This window comes from Vipera ursinii, assembly GCF_947247035.1.
Source record: "Vipera ursinii genome assembly, chromosome: 2".
Taxonomy (NCBI): domain Eukaryota; kingdom Metazoa; phylum Chordata; class Lepidosauria; order Squamata; family Viperidae; genus Vipera; species Vipera ursinii.
Genome location: NC_139513.1, coordinates 184800629 through 184821367, shown reverse-complemented (window position 1 = coordinate 184821367; position 20739 = coordinate 184800629). Strand labels below are relative to the sequence as shown.

The window sequence follows — 20739 nt, the reverse complement described above, 5'->3', positions numbered from 1 at the left end:
TAGTCCCACGACCCGCTCCCGAGCCCCAGATGTAACCACACCCCGCTCTCCCCCTACACGACCAGACCCCGGCCTGGCCTGAACCACGGTTGTATGACCACCCCCCATAGTCAAAGAGCCACCACCCACTCCCACCCCTCTCCCTAACACCATAAAAATTTCACTAAAAAGTTAATCAGGGGCCTCCTATTAAAATTTATATTGAAGGCCCCTGCCCTTGCCCGGCCATCTCTCAGGGTCCCAATAATTGGGCCCTTCATCGAGACTGGGGGTGGCAAAGAAGGTGGGACGCACCCAGGAGGGGGGCACCCCTGAGGGCGAACAAGTCCGTGCTGGAATATCGATACATGAAGTCCGGAAAAGTCCAGGGAAGGCAGTCCCGTAATTAAAAGGTCCAATAGGAGGATCAAAGGGTAGGGAGTGAACATTTGGAACATCAACCAACTTACTGCCACTCGGTTGGGTGCTCCCAGGAGCAGACCACAACCCGTCCTCTCACGACGGGTCGCAAATCTGCTCCCGAGGGTGGTCCAAAATATACACCCTGGGTGGGGCATGTCCCATAGAGCTCCCACCTCTATGAGGCTGCCGATGTAGAGCAAGCCACTCTCCCACTGTGGCTTGTGCCCAGGTCCATCCCAGTCCAAAGGGGAGAAAGGAGGCAGATAGAAAGTTGGTAAGTTGGTAATCCACTCGAACTGCTACGGCCACCGCTGACTGGACAAAGACACCAGCCACCGCCATGTCACTGCCGCCATCGCCATAGATGCCGTCGCTGCCGGTGAAACGGGCCAGTGGGCCTGGAAAACACCGTCGCCGCCATCACCGCAAGCGGCCCGGAACGACACGAAAAACACCGCCGCCGTCACCGCGGTCGTCCTCTCCGCAGCCCGAGGACGCCATCGCCGCCTCCGCCGCCGGCAGCGGCCCGAAAATGGCACAGAAGACATCGTTGCCAGCGAGATAACCAGCAGTCGTCTTCTCCGCCGCCGAAACGGCCAGAAGACGCCGCAGCCGCCAAAAGCAGCTTGAGGCAGGCCGAACAGTATGAAAATGCCGCCGCCGCTGCCGCCGCTGCCAAAATGGCCCGCAGGCGACTCCTTCATCATGAGGATATTCCGAGGACACCGCCGAGAACGGCCAAGAACTGTTGGAAGACGATGTCGCTGTTTCAGCGGCCCACGGCGGCCCAGAGCGGCGGAGAACGCCGTCGTTGCCAGCCACAACGTCCCGGGAACAGCCCAGAGACGCCGGGGCAGCAAAAACAGGCAGGTCGAGAAAGCCGAGCATAGCGGCAGATGAAAGCAGATGGAAGCAGCCAACTCGCAGACGGGAGCGAACAGGAAAGTAAAAACCTCACTGTCTACCTCATTATCTGCCTCGTAGTCTTAACAGTCCAAATCCCCTGCCCAGAGGGCCTAAGAGGACCCCTGAGGGGCTCCTAAGGGACGCCCAACAGCTGGAGCTTACGGAGCTCAGCCCAGCACATCCGCCATCTTGAATGCTTTTTTTTTATGATTAGTCTATTTTCCCCAGTTACCAGTGCCTGAGAGAAACCATAATGTTACACCAAAATGTAGTTTGTTTGATTTTTGTATTTGTTAATATTTGGGTAGGGGCACCAAACACCTCAATAAATTGATGATCTATGATTTCAAAATACTACAAGGATCTAGGTATAATTACTTATTCAATAAGAACAGAACCAGGTTCATTCCAATGTCTAAGTACAGCTTTGAGCATAGGGATCATTTATGCTTAAAAGAGCATAGAAAAGAGCACCAAATATGCTAAGGGGTCTAGAGACTAACCATATGATGAACAATTGAGAAAATTAGACATGTCTAGTCTAGTCTAGTCTCCTCCAGTACTTGAGGAGCTGTCAGAGAAGAGATGATCTTATTTTCCAAAGATCCTGAGGGCAGGATAAGAAGTAATGGATGAAAGCTCATTAGAGATCAAACCTAAAACTAAGGAGAAATTCCCTGACAGAACATTTAATCAGTGGAACTCCAGAAGTTGTAGGTGCATTATCATGTTCAAGAAGAGACTGGACAGCCATTTTTCCAGAATGGTACAGGTAGTCCACAACTTTGTTGTTGTTAGCTGCAAAGTTGTGTCCGACCCATCGCGACCCTATGGATAACGTTCCTCCAGGCCTTCCTGTCCTCTACTATCTTCTAGAGTCCATTTAAGCTCACGCCTACTGCTTCAGTGACTCCATCTAGCCACCTCATTGTCGTCCCCTTCTTCTCTTGCCCTCAATCTTTCCCAGCATTAGGCTCTTCTCCAGTGAGTCCTTCCTTCTCATTAGGTGGCCAAAGTATTTGAGTTTTAGCTTCAGGATCTGGCCTTCTAAAGAGCAGTCAGGGTTGATCTCCTCTAGGACTGATCGGTTTGATGGCCTTGCAGTCCAAGGGACTCGCAGGAGTCTTCTCCAGCACCATAGCTCAAAGGCCTCAATTCTTTGGCGCTCGGCCTTTCTTATGGTCCAACTTTCACTGCCATACATTGCAACTGGGAAGACAATAGCCTTGACTATACGCACTTTTGTTGACAGGGTGATGTCTCTGCTTTTCAGTGTGCTGTCTAGATTTGTCATAGCTTTCCTCCCAAGGAGCAAGCGTCTTTTAATTTCTTGGCTACAGTCCCCATCTGCAGTGATCTTGGAGCCCAGGAAAATAAAATCTGTCACTACCTCCATTTCTTCCCCATCTACCGTATTTTTCGGACCATAAGACGCACTTTCTCCCCCCAAAAGTGGGGAGGAAAATGAGGGTGCGTCTTATGGTCCGAAGGTGTGGTACCCCAGATTCTGCTCCTCCCCCATCGCTCCGCCAATCAGCTGGGAGACTGAGACACTGGATTTTATCCATGGACCAGAGGAGAACACCGCTGATCAGGTGGGAGGCTGGGATTCCGGATCCGACGCCGCCAGCCAGCTGGAAGTCCCGGCGGATGGCCCCGACACCGCCGAACAACTGGGAGCATTGGCACCCTTCTCTGGGGGCTGCCAGTCAGCTGGGAGCCTGGGGCTTGATGGCCACTCCTGCTCAAAAGCACCAGCACTCCCAGGTGAGTGGCGGCCACGAGAGAAGGTTGCCGATGCTCCCAGCTGTTCGGTGGCAGTGGGGCCGCCCACCGGGACTTCCAGCTGGCCGGTGGCGTCGGATCCGGACTCCCAGCCTCTCACCTGATTAGCAGTGTTCTCCTCTGGTCTGTGGCTCAAATCCGGAGTCTCAGCAGGCAGGAGCCCAGGATCAGCGTTTCTGAATGGGATTTCTAAGTGCGACTCAGCTGATCCCAGGCTCCTGCACGGCTCGCTTGCGGAAAAGAGGCTGCTTGCTAAGTGAGCCCAGGATCAACAGAGTCGCGCTGAGAAATCCCACTCAGAAACGCTGATCCCGGGCTGCTGCCCAGCTCATTTAGCAAACAGCCTCTTTTCTGCAAGCGAGCCAGGCAGGAGCCCAGGCGACACCGGCGCTTGCGGCTTTTCCGCAGCACAGACCCAAGGGTTGCTTCGTTTCCACTCGTCCTCTCACAGGACCCGGGCTGCCTGCACTGGTGAGAAACGCATCACTTCTTTTTCTGCAGCGGTGGAGCGCAGGCGTCGCTTTGGAAAGACTCCGCGAGATGTGCCTTTGTAGCATGTTTCCCCTTCTTTTATATATCGAAGGTTTGAAAGGCAAGCTGCTCCCAGGGCGTAAAAGTAGAATCCAAATTCTTGTTTTTCTACTCTAAAAACTAGGTGCGTCTTATGGTCAGGTGCGTCTTATGGTCCAAAAAATACGGTATTTGCAAGGAATTGAGAGGGCCATATGCCATGAACTTGGTTTTCTTAATGTTTAGTTTCAACCCAAGTTTTGCACTCTCCTTCTTCACCCACAACAAGAGGCTCTTTAGTTCTTCTTTGCTTTCTGCCATTAGAGTGGTATCATCTGCATATCTTAGGTTGTTGATATTTTTTCCGGCAATCTTAATTCCAACTTTTGATTCATCTAGCCCTGCTTTTCTCATGATGTGCTCTGCGTATAAATTAAATAGGCAGGGCGACAGTATACAGCCTTGCCGGATTCCTTTCCCAATTTTGAACCAATCAGTGCTTCCGTGTCCAGTTCTCACTGTTGCTTCTTGGCCCACATATAGGTTTCTCAAGAGACAAATAAGATGGTCTGGTACGCCCATCTCTTTAAGAACTTCCCACAGTTTGTTATGATCCACACAATCAAAGGCTTTAGCATAGTCAATGAAGCAGAAGTAGATGTTTTTCTGGAACTCTCTAGCTTTCTCCATGATCCAGCGTATGTTGGCAATTTGATCTCTAGTTCCTCTGCCTCTTCGAAATCCTGCCTGTACTTCTGGTAGTTCTCGATCCACATACTGCTGGAGTCTAGCTTGTAGAATTTTAAACATAACTTTACTAGCATGAGAAATGAGTGCAATGGTGCGATAGTTTGAACATTCTTTGGCACTGCCTTTCTTTGGAATTGGAATGTAAACTGATCTTTTCCAATCCTGTGGCCACTGTTGAGTTTTCCAAATTTGCTGGCAAATTGAGTGTAGCACTTTTACTGCATCGTCTTTTAAGATTTTGAATAGCTCAGCTGGAATACTGTCACCTCCACTAGCTTTGTTGTTGCTCAGCTTTTCTAAAGCCCACTTCACTTCACATTCTAGCTCGAGGTCAGTGACCACCTCATTGTAATTATCAGGGACGTTAAGCTCATTCTTGTATAGTTCTTCTGTGTAATTTTTTCACCTCTTCTTAATCTCTTCTGCCTCTGTTAGGTCCCTGCCATTTTGGTCCTTTATCATGCCCATTTTTGCATAAAACGTTCATCTCTCCAATTTTCTTGAAAAGATCTCTGGTCCTCCCTATTCTATTGTTTAGTTCTATTTCTTTGCACTGTTCATTTAAGAAGGTATTCTTATCTCTTCTAGCTATTCTCTGGAATTCTGCATTCAATTGGGCGTATCTTTCTTTTTCTCCCTTGCCTTTCACTTCCCTCCTTTTCTCAGCTATTTACAAAGCTTCCTCAGACAGCAATTTTGCTTTCTTGCATTTCTTTCTCTTTGGGATGGTTTTGGTTGCTACCTGTTGTAAAATGTTGTGAACCTCTGTCCATAGTTCTTCAGGCACTCTGTCTATCAGATCTAATTCCTTAAATCTATTTGTCACCTATACTGTATATCCAACAGGGATATGATTTAATTCATGCGTGAGTGGCCTAGTGCTTTCCCCTACTTTCTTCAGTTTAAGCCTAAACTTTGCAATGAAAAGCTCATGGTCTGAGCCACAGTCAGCTCCTGGTCTTGTTTTTACTGAGTAGAGCTTCTCCATCTTTGGCTGCAGAGCACATAGTCAATCTGATTTCTGTGTTGACCGTCTGGTGATGTCCATGTGTAGAGCCATCTCTTGGGTTGTTGGAAAAGAGTTTTTGCTATCAGCATCGTATTCTCTTGACAAAAAGGTGCTGTAGGGCTTCATAGAACCGGTCAATTTCATCCTCTTCAGTACTGGTGGTTGGGGCATAGACTTGGACTACTGTGATATTGAATGGTTTGCCTTGGATTCGAACTGAGATCATTCTGTCATTTTGAGGATTGTATCCCAGTATTGCTTTTCCTACTCTTTTATTGACTATGAAGGCTACTCCATTTCTTCTGAGGGATTCTTGCCCGCAGTAGTATACCTGATGATCATCTGAATTAAATTCACCCATTCCTGTCCATTTTAGTTCGCTGATACCTAAGATGTCGATGTTCAGTCTTGTCATCTCTTGTTTGACCACGTCCAGCTTTCCTTGATTCATGGATTTTACATTCCAGGTTCCTATGGAGAAAAAATCTTTACAGCATCAGACTTTCCTTTCACCACCAGACACATCCACAGCTGAGCGTCCTTTCGGCTTTGGCCCAGTCGCTTCATTCTTTCTGGCGCTACTAGTACTAGCCCTCTACTCTTCCCCAGTAGCATATTGGATGCCTTCCGACCTGAGGGGCTCATCTTCCAGCGTCATATCGTTTTGCCTTTTGATACTGTCCATAGGGTTTTCATGGCAAAGATACTGGAGTGGGTTGCCATTTCCTTCTCCAGTGGATCACGTTTTGTCAGAACTCTCTGCTATGACCTGTCCGTCTTGGGTGGCCCTGCACTGCATAGTTCATAGCTTCATTGAATTATGCAAGCCCCTTTGCCACGACAAGGCAGTAATCCATGAAGGGGAGTCGTCAAGTTACAACAGTTCATTTAGTGACTGAAGTTACAACAGTACTTAAAAAAGGAACTTATGACTGTTTTTCACACTTATGGCCAAGACTCCGAGGTCTTCAGATCAAAACTGAGATGCTTGGCAATTGATTCATGTTTGTGATGGTTACAATGTCCTGGGGTCATGTGATCACCTTTTGCTACCTTCTGACCAACAAAATGGCGAAGCCAGATTCACTTAGCAACCATATTACTAACAACTGCAGTGATTCACTTAACTTTGACAAGAAAGGTCGTAAATGGACAAAATTCATTTAACAAATATCTCACTTAGCAACAGAAATTTTGGGCTCAATTGTTATTGTAAGTCAAGGACTATGTGTATAAGGTCCCCTGTTAGAGCAAGGGATTGGATTAGAAGACCTCCAAGGCTCTTCCCAATCCTATTATTCTACCTTCTTTGTTCTAACTGAAAAGGCTCATTGTACATGACAAAAGCAACATCTGCAGCCTTCCTTCAAAGAATATTTCTTTCAAAGTTATACCAGGACTTTGGATCTCTGCTGTTAAGATTGATGCAGCTTTGGAAAGATAGCCCTTTCTTTATTCACCTTGTTCATTTAATAAGCTCATATTTACTTATTTGAATGAATCAAAGACAGTACAATAAAATGTACCCATAATTACAATTCTTCAAATGCTCAGTGTGAATTTATACAACACACACTTTCATCCTGATTCTTTTTTCTTGAGTCAACAACTGAGTTTCAGTCTAATAATTAGACTGGTTCATATTTATAACTGTTGCTGTTTCCCAAAGTCATATGTTCATCTTTTGTAACCTGACAAGCAAAGTCAATGGGAAAGACACATTCACTTAACAACCGAGGTTACTGGCTTATCAACTGCAGTGATTCACTCAACAACTGTGGCAAGAAAAGTCGTAAACTGCAGCAAAATTCATTTAAACGTCTCACTTAACAACAGAAATTTTGGGTTCAGTTGTGGTCATAAGTTGAGGACTACCTGTATGGTCATGCTTTACAAATGCATCACTTAGTGGTGGAAATTCCAATCCAATTGTTAACTAAAGACTATCCATATCCATATAACCTAAAATACACTTACAGCTACTAGATTGCCAAGATCTTGCCAGAAAGCAAAATGAGGAAACTGTTCCATTCCCTTTGCTCCTACTATCAGACGTTGGTAGAGGAATCCTCCAATAATGTACACTGCGATCAGTGAGAAAAACCTGAAAGAGAAAACAAATATAGTAAAAGATTCATACAAAATATAGTAGTATAAAATAAAATACATATATATATTACCCATGGCAACTCTTGAGATACAAGATGACTACATACTAGGCCTGAACAATGATTCAGATTCACTTTCAAAATGTCGCCTTAGTTACAAATGTTGCATCTGTCTATAAATTCTTAAAAAACATGTTAAAAATGAAAAATCCCTTAGTATATGAGCCAGTGCCACAAGAAAGAAAAATAAGACTAAAATCTTTCCTAGTTATATGCAGAATAGCAAATAGCATATTCAGGCTATGTCTCTCTTTTAGTACAATTACCATTTCCTATGATAGCAGGAGATAAAGAGAATACTGAAAGAGATCAGACAATAACAGCAGTAGAAAAAAACAAACATGAATGAAGTACACTGAAGAACAAAAATCCTAAAGTTCATGTCACATATATGTAATATGTATGACAAATACATACTGTAGCAGCCAGATAATAAAAGCCCAACTGATAAATCGGTTTAACACAGAGGGGTTTTTTTAACTCAAGTTTTAATTGTCCTCCTATTACTTATTAAATGTAGCATAATGTGTAGTAGCTCTCCATCCCTACAAAGGGATGATGGCAGCACTATTACTGATACAGGGCATTCTATGCACTGGCTTGAGCTAGCTTGAGGTGGTCTGTACCCATAGAGTTACTCTGCGGTATGAAGGGCAGCCAATAAACTTAATAAATAAAATAAATAGAGATACACATTTCATTTCATTTCATTTATTTGATTTCTATACCGCCCTTCTCCCTAGGGACTCAGGGCGGTTCACAGGGCATATATAAATAGCTATACAAAAATTAAAAGTGAATTAAACCATGCCCAATTAAAATACTACAATAATAGAATAGTAAAAACCAATTAAAAACCCATATTCCTCATCAGGCCAGACCAGCTAACTCAAACAAGTGGGTCTTCAACCCGCGACGGAAGGATCGGAGGTCCGATGCCATCCGGAGCTCAACCGGCAGTTGGTTCCATAATGCCGGAGCACCCACAGAGAAGGCCCTCCCCCTGGGGGCCACCAGTCGACATTCCCTGACCGGAGGCACCCTGAGGAGGCCCTCTCTGTGGGCACGCACAGGGCGGAGGGGAGTTGACGCCGGCAACAGGTGGTCCTCGAGGTATCCCGGACCCATGCCATGTAAGGCCTTAAAGATCATAACCAAGACCTTGAACCTCATGTATTCTCTGGGTGAAAATTCAAGAAATATATTCTGGGTGGAGGCTGAGAGTAAACAAAACAAAATGAGTATGTAGGATATACCCTGTAGACAAACGGCAGGAGCTATAGAAAAGCTGGGAAATACCTATGATTTTTCTCTGAACTAAAGGGGTATAGACAAAAATTGAAGATCTGATTTGTTGTAAACTATGTAACCAGATGTTAGTCCTCATCTGAGGTCCATAAAAGTAGGTTCAGTGGTAATCCATGTGAAAAAGTACAGAAAGCATAATTTTAATTTAAAAAATAGTAAAATAAAAATAAAATATTAATATTTTAAAAATATTAAAACAAAGAAAGGAAACATTGGGAACATATCTCAGCTCTCACTAATGGAAAAATCTATTTAGATTGTTATTTTAAAAAATAAAAAAATGAAGAGAACTATTTTCCTTTCTTTAATAAACCTTCTGGGTTGCCCAACAAACAACTTATTAGATAGAGTAAATAATAATAATAATAATAATAATAATAATAATAATAATAATAATAATAAGAAGAAGAAGAAGAAGAAGAAGAAGAAGAAGAAGAAGAAGAAGAAGAAGAAGAAGAAGAAGTAGTAGTAGTAGTAGTAGTTGGAAGGGACCTTGGAGGTCATCTAGTCTAACCCCCTGCTAAGGCAGGAAACCCTATACCATTTCAGACAAATGGCTGTCCAATCTCTTCTTAAAAACTTCCAGTGTTGGAGCATTCACCACTTCTGGAGGCAGGTTGTTCCACTGGTTAGTTGTTCTGTCAGGAAGTTTCTCCTTAGTTCTAGGTGGCTTCTCTCCTTGACTAGTTTCCATCCATTGCTTCTTATCCTGCTTTCAGGTGCTTTGGAGAATAGCTTGGCTCCCTCTTCTTTGTGGCAGCCCCTGAGATATTGGAACACTGCTATCATGTCACCCCTCACCCTTCTCTTCATTAAACTACACATGCCCAATTCCAGCAACCGTTCCCTATGTTTTAGCCTCCAGTCCCCCAATCATCTTTGTTGCTCTTCTCTGAACTCTTTCTAGAGTCTCGACATCTTTTTTACATCGTGGTGACCAAAACTGGATGCAGTATTCCAGGTGTGGCCTTACCAAGGCATTGTAAAGTGGCATTAGTACTTCACGTGATCTTGATTCTATCCCTCTGTTAATGCAGCCTAGCACTGTGTTGGCTTTTTGGCAGCTGCAGCACACTGCTGGCTCATATTTAAGTGATTGTCCACTAGGATTCCGAGATCTCTCTCACAGTTACTACTATCGAGCAAGGTACCACCTATACTATACCTGTGCATTTGATTTTTCCTGCCTAGATGTAGAACCTTACTTTTTTCACCATTGAATTTCATTTTGTTAGATAGTGCCCAGTGTTCGAGTCTGTCCAGATCCTCCTGTATCTTAAGCCTTTCTTCTGGAGTATTGGCTATTCCTGCCAGCTTGGTGTCGTCTGCAAATTTGATGAGTTCCCCATCTATCCCCTCATCCAAATCGTTGATGAAGATGTTGAACAGCACTGGGCCCAGAACAGAGCCCTGGGGCACCCCACTACACACTTCCTTCCATGTAGATGCAGTTCCATTGAGGACCACACGCTGAGTACGGCCTGTCAGCCAACTACGAATCCATCTGGTGGTGATGCTATCTAGCCCACATTTTTCTATCTTATCAAGTAGTAGGTTGTGATCTACTTTATCAAATGCCTTACTGAAGTCCAAGTAAATTATATCTACAGCATTCCTCTGGTCCACTAGTTTTGTCACTTGGTCAAAGAATGCAATAAGGTTTGTCTGGCATGATCTGTTTTTGACAAACCCATGTTGGCTTTTAGTGATAACTTTGTTCGCATCAAGGTGTTCGCTGATTTGTTGTTTGATTATCTTTTCCAGAATCTTCCCAGGTATTGAGGTCAGGCTGATAGGTCTGTAGTTTCCTGGATCTATTTTTTTCCCTTTTTTGAAGATGGAAACTACATCAGCTCTCTTCCAGTCCTCCGGTAGTTCCCCAGTGCTCCAGGATCTTTGAAAAATATAGTTCAGTGGTTCTGAGATCACGTCTGCCAGTTCCTTGAGAACCTTGGGGTATAATCCATCTGGTCCTGGTGATTTGAACTCGTCTAGGCTGGACAGGTGCTCACTTACCATTTTCTTGCCTATCTTAACTTGTGTTTCTATTCTGTTTTTTATGGCACTGGTTTTGGTAGGTTGGACTGTTTTTTCCCTTTGTGTAAAGACAGATGCAAAAAACGAGTTAAATAGTTCTGCTTTCTCCCTGTTGCTTGTCACCTTCTTGCCACTTTCCCCCACTAATGGACCAATCATTTCTTTAACTTTTTTCTTGTTTCTTATATGTTGAAAGAAGCTTTTTTTGTTATTTTTGACTTTGGTCGCAAGCCTTAGTTCATTTTGAGCCTTAGCTTCCCTCACTTCATCTTTGCAGGCTCGAGCTATTTACTGATATTCTGCCTTAGTTATGTGCCCCTCTTTCCACTTCTTATATTTGTCCTTTTTATCTTTCAGTTTATCAGAGAGTTCTTTATGCAGCCATGCTGGTTTCTTTTGAAAGCTGTTATTTTTCTTTTTCTTTTTTTGGTATTGTGCTAGACTGGGCCTTTATTATCTCACTTTTCAAAATTTCCCAAGCTTCTTGAGTTGTTTTCCCCTTTAGGATTCTCCTCCATGGAATTCTTCCCATGGTCTCTCTAAGTTTATTGAAATTAGCTCTTTTAAAGTCCAAGACTCTAGTTTGGCTGTATTCTATTGCTTGTGCTTCCATAATGTTGAATTCCAATATTGCATGATCACTTTCCCCCAAGGTTCCTGTGGCTTTGACACTTTCTATCATTTCATCTCTGTTAGTGAGAATTAAATCCAATATGGCTAATCCCCTAGTTCCCTTCTCTACTTTTTGGGAGAGAAAGTTGTCTGCTAGGTTTGTCAGGAATTACATTATTTAACATTTATTTCAATTAGTACTTCTTCCTTATGAAGCTTTTTAATGTTTTCAATTTTTCAAAAAATTATTTAGATGGTACCAAAAGTGGATTTATAAATAAAAGACCAAGAAAATGCCTTGGAAAAAACGATGCTTTACTGGATGTATGAAAGAAACTGGGTGAGGTTTTAAAAATCAAAAAGAAAATACAAATGACAAATGAAAGACAATGACCTGGATAATTTTTTTATTTAATTCACAAAAGAGGCCTTGAAGAAATTTGTGCAATGGAACGAAGAATTGGAGAGAAATCAAATCCTATGACAATATGAGAATATTAAAGATTAAGATTATTAGAAATAAAAGAAAGGAATATAAAGTTATATAATATAAAAGCTCCTCTCTGAGGGAGATGGGCAATTAAGAAATATAAAATCTAGTCGTGAATCTAGGAGGACTCCCAAGTTGCGAGCCCTATCCACAGGGGGTAAAAGCTCACCCCCCATAGAAAGAGGTGGAACATCCCAGGTGTCTCGGGAAGCCGGAATGTACAGCCACTCAGTCTTGTCAGGGTTGAGTTGAAGTCTGTTCCTCCCCATCCAGACCCGAACCGCCTCCAGGCAACGGGACATCACAGCGAGGGCATCACTGGGGTGGTTTGGGGTCGAAATAAAAAGTTGGGTATCATCAGCATATTGATGATACCCAACTCCAAAACCACGAATGATCTCACCCAGCGGCTTCATATAGATGTTGAACAGGAGAGGCGAGAGGACCGACCCCTGAGGAACTCCACAAGCGAGAGTCCTAGGGGTCGACCTCTGCCCCCCTGCCAACACCGACTGCGAGCGTCCCAGGAGATAGGAGGAGAACCACTGAAAAACCGTGCCTCCCACTCCCAATCCCCTGAGACGCTGCAGCAGGATACCATGGTCGATGGTATCAAAAGCCGCCGAGAGGTCTAATAGGACTAGGACAGAGGAATACCCCCTATCCTGAGCCCTCCAGAGATCATTCACCAGAGCGACCAATGCCGTCTCCGTGCTGTGCCCGGGCCTGAAACCCGATTGGTAAGGGTCCAGATAATCCGCTTCATCCAGGACCAGAGGGAGCTGATGCGCCACCACACTCTCAACAACCTTCGCAAGAAGGTTACAGAGATGGGCTGTCGGCTCTATAATATAAAAAACTAGAAGAGGGACTAGTGAACCACTGTTGAAGAGAACGAATGAAATACATTCAAGAGCCTTGGTGGAGCAGGGGGCTAATGCCTCCTTAAGTAACACCAGCTGCCTGGAATTAGTGCAGGTTCGAGTCCCACCAGGCTCAAGGTTGACTCAGCCTTCCATCCTTCTGAGGTAGGTAAAATGAGGACCCAGATTGTTGGGGGCAATAAGCTGCCTTTGTAATAATGCTGTTGGGGGGGGCGAAAGCCCTAATAAGCAGGCATATACATAGAATGAAGGCTATTGCTAAGCACATTGATTTGTGCTTTAGAGTGTAAGCCGCCCTGAGTCTTCGGAGAAGGGCGGGATATAAATGGAATTTTAAAAAAATAACAAAAAAGAATAACAAAGACTTGAAAAGAAGCATATACAATATTAATGCACAAAGAACAATTCAAAAAATTTCAGTCATATAAGACCAATGTCTTTATTGAATGTCAATTTTAAGATATTTACTAATACAGGTTGTCCTCAGGTTATAACTACTCATTCAGCAACCAGTGACAGTTACGATGACACTGGACAATTGGGACTTATGGCTGATCCTTGAAGTTGCAACTGTCACAGCACTCCACAGTCACATGCTTAGAATTTGAGTGCTTGGCAAGCAGCTTGCACTTGATCACTATTTGCTATCTTCTTACAAGCAGTCAATGGGGAAGACAGCATTGACTCTACTCTCAAGAAACCCATAGGCCATAGTACCTACCCTGACTTGCACCATATCATAGCACTCACCCACTTACCTCTCCCCCCTATCTATGCCCTTTTGGCTGTATTGTACAGCAGGGGGCTATACAGTACCAGTCTGTGGCCTGTTAGGAACCAGCCTGCATAACTGAAGGTAAGCAGTGGGCAAGTGAGAAAAGCTTCATCTGTATTTGCAGCCATTCCCCTAGCGGTAGCATCACAGCTTCAGTTCCATCTCAGATCATCAGGCAATAGATTCTCATAGGAGCGTGAACCCTACTGTAAACTGTCCATGCGGGAAATAAATCTAGGTTGCTTTCTTCTCTCCCCCCCCCCCCACTCCTGATCCATGGAAAAATTGTCTTCCATGAAACCAGTCCCTGGTGCCAAAAAAGTTGGGGGCTGCTGCTGTACACCATGGCTGAGATGAAGATGCTGCTATATTCTGCAGTCCCTCCAGCTGACTTTCATTGTCATCATCTTGCCCCTGCTTTCCTGGCCACCAATGGGCTTGTTCCACTTTAACAGTCTCAGGCCACTGCCAGCTGGGAGTTATGCACGCATGCTCACTGCCATTTCCTCCCCAGTCTCCTCTACTTTATCAGTCTGTGTAGGTGTAGCAAGGCAAAGAATTTGGTGAGCATAAAAACCAATTGTCATGGCTGCATCTCATCTGGTTTCTGACCAAACCAGTGGGGCTGAGGATAGGGACCCATGTAGAGACTATATGGTCCACTGTGGCCCCAAAGATGACTGAGGCCATGGTCCTGGGACTTGCATCATTCAAGAAGTAGAATCCCTTCATAGATTGGGAGTGGAACCAGTTGAAAGTGCAGGAAAAACTTTCTGGCCTGGAAGCAGTGGTGAAAATGACAAGGAACCGCCACGAGCCACAATTGAGAAAAGCAAAAGCAGAAGTCTCAGGGAAAGCTTAGGCAGGGGAGGAGCCAGACCCATAAAATACAGGAACTTGGCCAAACTATTCAGTGAAAGGGAGTCTAAGGTACTCCCGCCCCATCGACCCACAGACTGTGCAATTGAGATCATCCCTGGAGCTAAGATGCCAAAACCTAAACTGTACTCAATGATGCCCCATGAAATGGAAGAACTCCAGTTGTTCATTGACAAGAATTTAGCCAGGGGCTTCATTCAGTAGACCAAGTCCCACATGGACACCCCTGTGCTCTTCCAAAAGAAAAAAGATGGCTCGCTTAGACTGTGCAAAGACTACAGTGGGCTTAATGCCATTGTGTGGAAAATGTGTACATCCTTCCATTGATGAAGAACTTCCTAAGCCACTTGGCCAAGGAGAGATTTTGCACCAAATTGGTTTATTACCAAGTGTGGATTAAGAAGGGGGAATGAATGGAAAATGGCATGTTGGAGCAATACCTCCGCTGTTACGTGAACTACCAGCAAGACAACTGGGCTGAACTCTTACCCTTCATGAGGTTGCCTACAATAATTCATTACACAGTAGTACTGGATTCACACCATTCCAAGTGGCCACTCACCTGGACTTTGTCCCTATGCCTGAACTACTTCAGCATACCCCTCAACTGTCATTGTTAACTGATTGGATTTGAACCCTTCAGAACACCTGGTCCATGGTCTGCAAAGCACTAGATGAGGTGTGGGATGCATACACAAGACAAACCAATGAGAGGAGAGCCCCACAAAAGGAGTTTAAAGTAGGGGATAAAGTTTACTTTTCTACAAAGTTTTTGCAGTCACAGCAACTCTGCAAAAAACTTGGTCCCAAATATCTGGGCCCATTCATTATTACTAGGCTCATAAACCCAGTGACAGTTTAACTGAAATTGGCTAAGAATATTAAATGCATCCATCCAGTTTTCCATTGTAGTCTTTTAAAACCTGTCACTAACTTACCCTTGCGTCCTACCAGGAAGCCTCCCATCCTAATAGAAAAACAACATTTCAAGGTTAAGGAAATCCTTGATTCTCATCGATATTAAGGGAAAGCTTCAATATCTAACTTTATGGAAGGACTTTATCCCCTCTAAACCTCAGTGGGTTGAGGCATCCCATGTGCATTCTCCACATCTCACTCACCAATTCCATGGTAAGTACCCTAACAAACCCAAATGTCCCACCTGGATAAGATGTGCTGCTAACTATTACTGTATTTCGTTTTGTAGGACTTGACCTGTTTCTGGAGGGGCAGCAATTGTCATAGCTGCATCTCATTTACCCAAGCTTCATGAGCTGACAGCCAGACATTACCATGGAGGGGGGAGGGAAAGATTGGAATGTGAAGAAAGAGGGGAATGGAAGCCCAGCTGAGCCATGTGAGAAGCTCCAGCCAGGCAAGGTCATCAATGATATCCACAACTGGGGGCTTCTGGTTTTGATATTGCCGCGAAGCAGACGCAAGAACGGGGCTCCGTCTTTTGTGTTTGATTTCGCCCTGCTGGGGAACCCTGGAAAGGGTCGAAAGTCGGCCCCTAGAGGAGGCGAGGGGGGGAGTGGCAGCCCTCCTGTTTGATCCGAGGAAGCCCTCTAAACTGGCGGGGGAAAGACTAGCTACATTTGTGTAGTCAGTCAGAAGCTGCTGTCAACCGAAGACAACAAGCACTATCAAGCAATCTTACACCAACGTGGATGAAACTGGGTGAGACCTAAGCGTCTCTTTATGACTTTAAGACTTCTTCCTGAAAATCTACCCAAAGCAGTCCCTCCGAGGAGAGAAAGGGAATTTCCACCCCATTCCCCAGGAAAGTGGTGAATTAATTACTTGGGGAAAAAGAAGAAACCTACAAGACTAATTTGGTGTGTGTGTGTGTGTGTGTGTGTGTGTGTGTGTGTGTGTGTGTGTGTGTGTATATATATATATATATATATATATATATATATATATATATATATATATATATATATATACATATACATATACATATACATATACATATACACATACACATACACATACACATATACATATACATATACATATATATATATATATATATATATATATATACATACATACATACATACATACAGATATATATATATATATATGTAAGTTTTATAAAAGGTTACAATATTATCCCATTCCCAACCCCCCCTAGACCCCCCTTCCTCCACTTCCCAAAGCTGATTACAGGGTTACAAATATATAGTAATCATAATCTAACTAACATTAATCAACTATATAAAAAAACAAATACATAATACACTTTAACCCGCCTCTAACATAATTACCAACACTCTAAAATACCCAACTTCTAGAAAAAATTTAAATTATAACAATAACAATCTAAAATTTACTCATAAGGTAAATGAAACTTTTTAGTCCCATATTTTTTCTGAATATAATCTATCCAATTTCTCCAAACCGAAATGTATCTTTCTTGTGAAAGATCCTTCAAGTAAGCAGAAATCTTAGCCATTTCTGCTAGATTTGACACTTTAAGCGTCCACTCCTCTATAGTAGGCAGACAATCCTTCTTCCAATATTGCCCTACCAATAACGTCGCAGCTGTTATCAAATTCAACATCAAATTAATTTCTTTAGTGTCACAGTCTGTAATAACACCCAATAAAAATAATTGTGGAGTAAACTTTATCTTTCTCTTAAAAATCTTTTGAATGTTCCACCAAATTTTAATCCAAAAAGCTTTTATATTTCTACAAGTCCACCAAATATGAAAATAAGTAGCATCCAAACTACCGCATCTCCAACATTTGGGCTGTAAACTGGAATACATACAAGACAGCTTTTTAGGATCCAAATGGCATCTATAAAACATTTTATAAAAATTTTCTCTTAAATTTTGGGCTTGAGTAAATTTTACATTTCTAACCCAAATTACCTCCCACACATCCAATGAAATCGGTTCTTGACTATTTTGAGCCCACTTTACCATGCAATCTTTCACCAATTCCATTTCCGAATCCAATTCTATTAAGCATTATAAATCCTCTTTATATGCGCTCAAGTTTGATCTTTGATCTGTTTTACCAAATTTTCATCCATCAACGTCAAACCAACCTTCTGATCTATCTTCCACCTAGCTTGCAATTGAGTATACTGAAACCAAGACTGTACAATATTTTCTTGTTTTAACTCGGCTAGCGACCTTAATTGCCAATCATTCCCTACCAATCTAAGTAACTGCTTATAAGGGGGTATGATGGCTTGTATGAGAAAAAAGATTTAAATATTTAAGTGTAACTAATTTTGAGAAAACCTTAACCAGTAAGAAAATTTTGAATACTGTGAGGAAAACAAATTTAAATAAGAATGTAAACAGGATTTATGATGATGCAATCAAGATGATCCCTGAAAAGGAGCTTTATATGGATGTGGTTATTATTTGCAGAAACATGAGGAAAATGTTTATATTAATTGTCATTTATTTAAATAAGAACTGAATTAATTTGAGGTTGGCTAAAGAGAATATTACTGAAAGAAGAGGAAATCAAGTAAAGTTATTATATGGCCTAATTGTTATTGTTTTTTAAATACTAATCCAGACAAGATGTTTACCGAATATTAAAGTGTATGTTAAAAATCAATAAAACATGTTTTAAAAAATGTTTTCCTTTCAAATAATATACACAAAAATACAGGAAGAATCATTTGATGATCCAAATGCACTGACTTGGCAAAGGAAGAAAGCTAGAGTAAGACTGAAGGAAACAGAAGCTTTGACCTATTAGAGGGCATGGTATATTACCAATTAGATGTTTGAATATGGTTAAGAATAGATTGCTAGAAATAGAAGTATTATTATAACTAGATAGATAAGATTTGTAATCAGAATATCAGATCTTGGTATGAAAAGGGAAATAAGAATATGCTAAGAACTTTGGACTTCCGGTTTGCCGATGCGGCTGCCGCTGATGCTGGAAAGCGAGCTCCATCTTCCACATCTGATTTCACACTGCTGAGGGACCCTGGAAAGGGTCAAAAGTCGCCAACAAGCAAGGAAGGGACCCCTGCTGGATTGTGGGAGGGTGGTAGCCCTTCTTCTCAATCTGGGGCAGCCCTCCAAACTGGCAGACGAAAGACCAGCCATAGAAATATGGCCCGTCACTAGGCTGCAGACAGCCCAAGTCAAACTTATCACCAGGCACCTATAAAGCACCACGGATGAGACTGGGTGAGATCTGAACCTCTCTTCAATCCTATTTTTCTCACCGGTATAAGCTGCCCAAAGTATTTTTCCCCCTGTGGCGAGAGGGAAGGGAAATTCTATCCCACCTTCTAAAAACAGAGGCGGCTGACTATCCAGGGCAGTTTAAAATGCTGAAAGAATAACCTGATTTTAACTGGATTTCTATCTTTGTAAAATTCGAGGACTGAAAGACTTCTTATTCTTATTGGTTTTTTACTTACAAAAAGGTAAAATTAGAAAAAGGATTATAAAAATCTTGGACTTAAAAAAAATCCTAATTGGTATGGGCGACATCTTGTGGCTAAACCTGATACTACAGCCTGTTATTGCCTAAAAGAGACGGCTCGAAGCCCGGACTATAGATAAGACTTTTGCAACCTTGGCAGATATCAGCTGTTAGAAGCCCAGCTTTGTTCTATACCCAGTGACAAAACTATTTTCATTCTCTGATTCTAAAGCTTCTAATTTAACACACTACTAAGAGAACATGGATTTTTTTTTATTTTAATTCCATTTATATCCCGCCCTTCTCCGAAGACTCAGGGCAGCTTACAAGCTTAGGAGTAGCCTTCATTCTATGTATATGCCTGCTTATTAGGGCTTTCACACACACCCCAAGCGGCATTATTACAAAGTCAGCTTAATTGCCCCCAACAATCTGGGTCCTCATTTTACCTACCTCGGAAGGATGGAAGGCTGAGTCAACCTTGAGCCTGGTGGGATGCGAACCTGCACTAATTGCAGGCAGCTGGTGTTACTTCAGGAGGCATTAGCCCACTGCTCCACCAAGATCAGGAAAAGATTTTCTTTATCTTGAAAGCAATTTATGAAACTGTTGTTACAGCTACTGATGAAATAAGAAGCTACAGAAAAGAACAAGATGTCAGCCTAGATATACGAACCGCAACTTTGATTACAACTAAAGAATCAATTACACAGAATATAATAGAAGTGGAACAATCAAATACTACGATAGAAGATTCAACTGATCAACAAACACAGTTAACACTGAAAATGGAAAAGACTTTCTATATAAACCAGAAGAAACCTGAGGATCAAAAAGAAGAACAGACCGAAGGAAAGATAACCATTTCAGGACAACTACGTTGAGATGGAAAAATAAAGATGATTTGTTAGCCCTTCCCAAAAAATGGTGACAGGATGGCCTCTTTTATCTCAAATAATATATATAATAACAGAGGGAGATCTATTTGATGACTTAAAAACACGGATATGGAAGGCAAGTTGGCCAAGAAAGAAAGCTAGAATAAGGCTGAAAAAAATTGGGGTTTTGACTTATTAGTGAGGATTAAAATAGAATATACTCAAATAAATATGATGTGTTCTTTGAATACTAGACTTTGTTATGAACTGAGATAAAGAAAACTTTGGTCCTTTAAAACTTGGAAGTATAAATATTAAAAGTTAAATTTGAATATTGATTTGTTTATTAAGATTGAATGTAAAAGTAATTAAGATATATATGCTAAAAACCTATTGATAAATGTAATAAACATGTTTTTACTTAGCTGTTATAAAAGCTACTAGCTTAAATATGAGATAGTAGACATTAAGAGAAAAAGGAAATTTAATGTTGAAATGAGAAATTTTGGAAATTAATAGAAAATGTTATATTGTATTATTAATTACTTGATGTAAGATGGTGAGAAATAGAATATATTCAAACAGATAAGACGTGTATCCTGAACATTAGATCTTCTGATGAATTGTGATAAAGGGAACTTTGGTTATTTAAAATTTGGGAATTAGAAATATTAAATGTTAAATTTAAATATTAATGGAAAACTAAAAATTGGGAAAAATTACTTAGGACATTGATTGTCTAAAGACTGAATGTTAAAATAACCCAGATATGTAAAAGCTAAAAATTATTGATAAATGTAAGAATGTTATTTTTATTTAATTGCTAAGCTTGTAAGCCGCCCTGAGTCTTCGGAAAAGGGCGGGATATAAATGGAATTAAAATAAATAAATAAAAATAATAAGAATCGTATTAAACATGAGACAGTAA

General features: G+C 42.0%; 1 protein-coding gene and 1 long non-coding RNA gene across 5 annotated transcripts in view; both read right to left on the bottom strand.

Annotated features, from left to right (window-relative positions):
* Window positions 1-20739, bottom strand: part of LOC310635498 — an 838887-nt gene that overhangs the window by 444947 nt on the left and 373201 nt on the right. The gene's annotated exons all lie outside the window — the stretch shown is intronic.
* Window positions 1-20739, bottom strand: part of M6PR (mannose-6-phosphate receptor, cation dependent) — an 81199-nt gene that overhangs the window by 47682 nt on the left and 12778 nt on the right. For 3 of the 4 annotated variants that reach the window (XM_083354488.1, XM_083354486.1, XM_083354487.1), the window contains exon 6: window positions 7340-7466. In XM_083354488.1, the coding sequence (XP_083210614.1) occupies window positions 7340-7466 (127 nt within the window). Of the gene's footprint in view, window positions 1-5749; window positions 5834-7339; window positions 7467-20739 lie in introns of all 4 variants that reach the window. The other variant, XR_014491436.1, reaches the window with a different exon arrangement.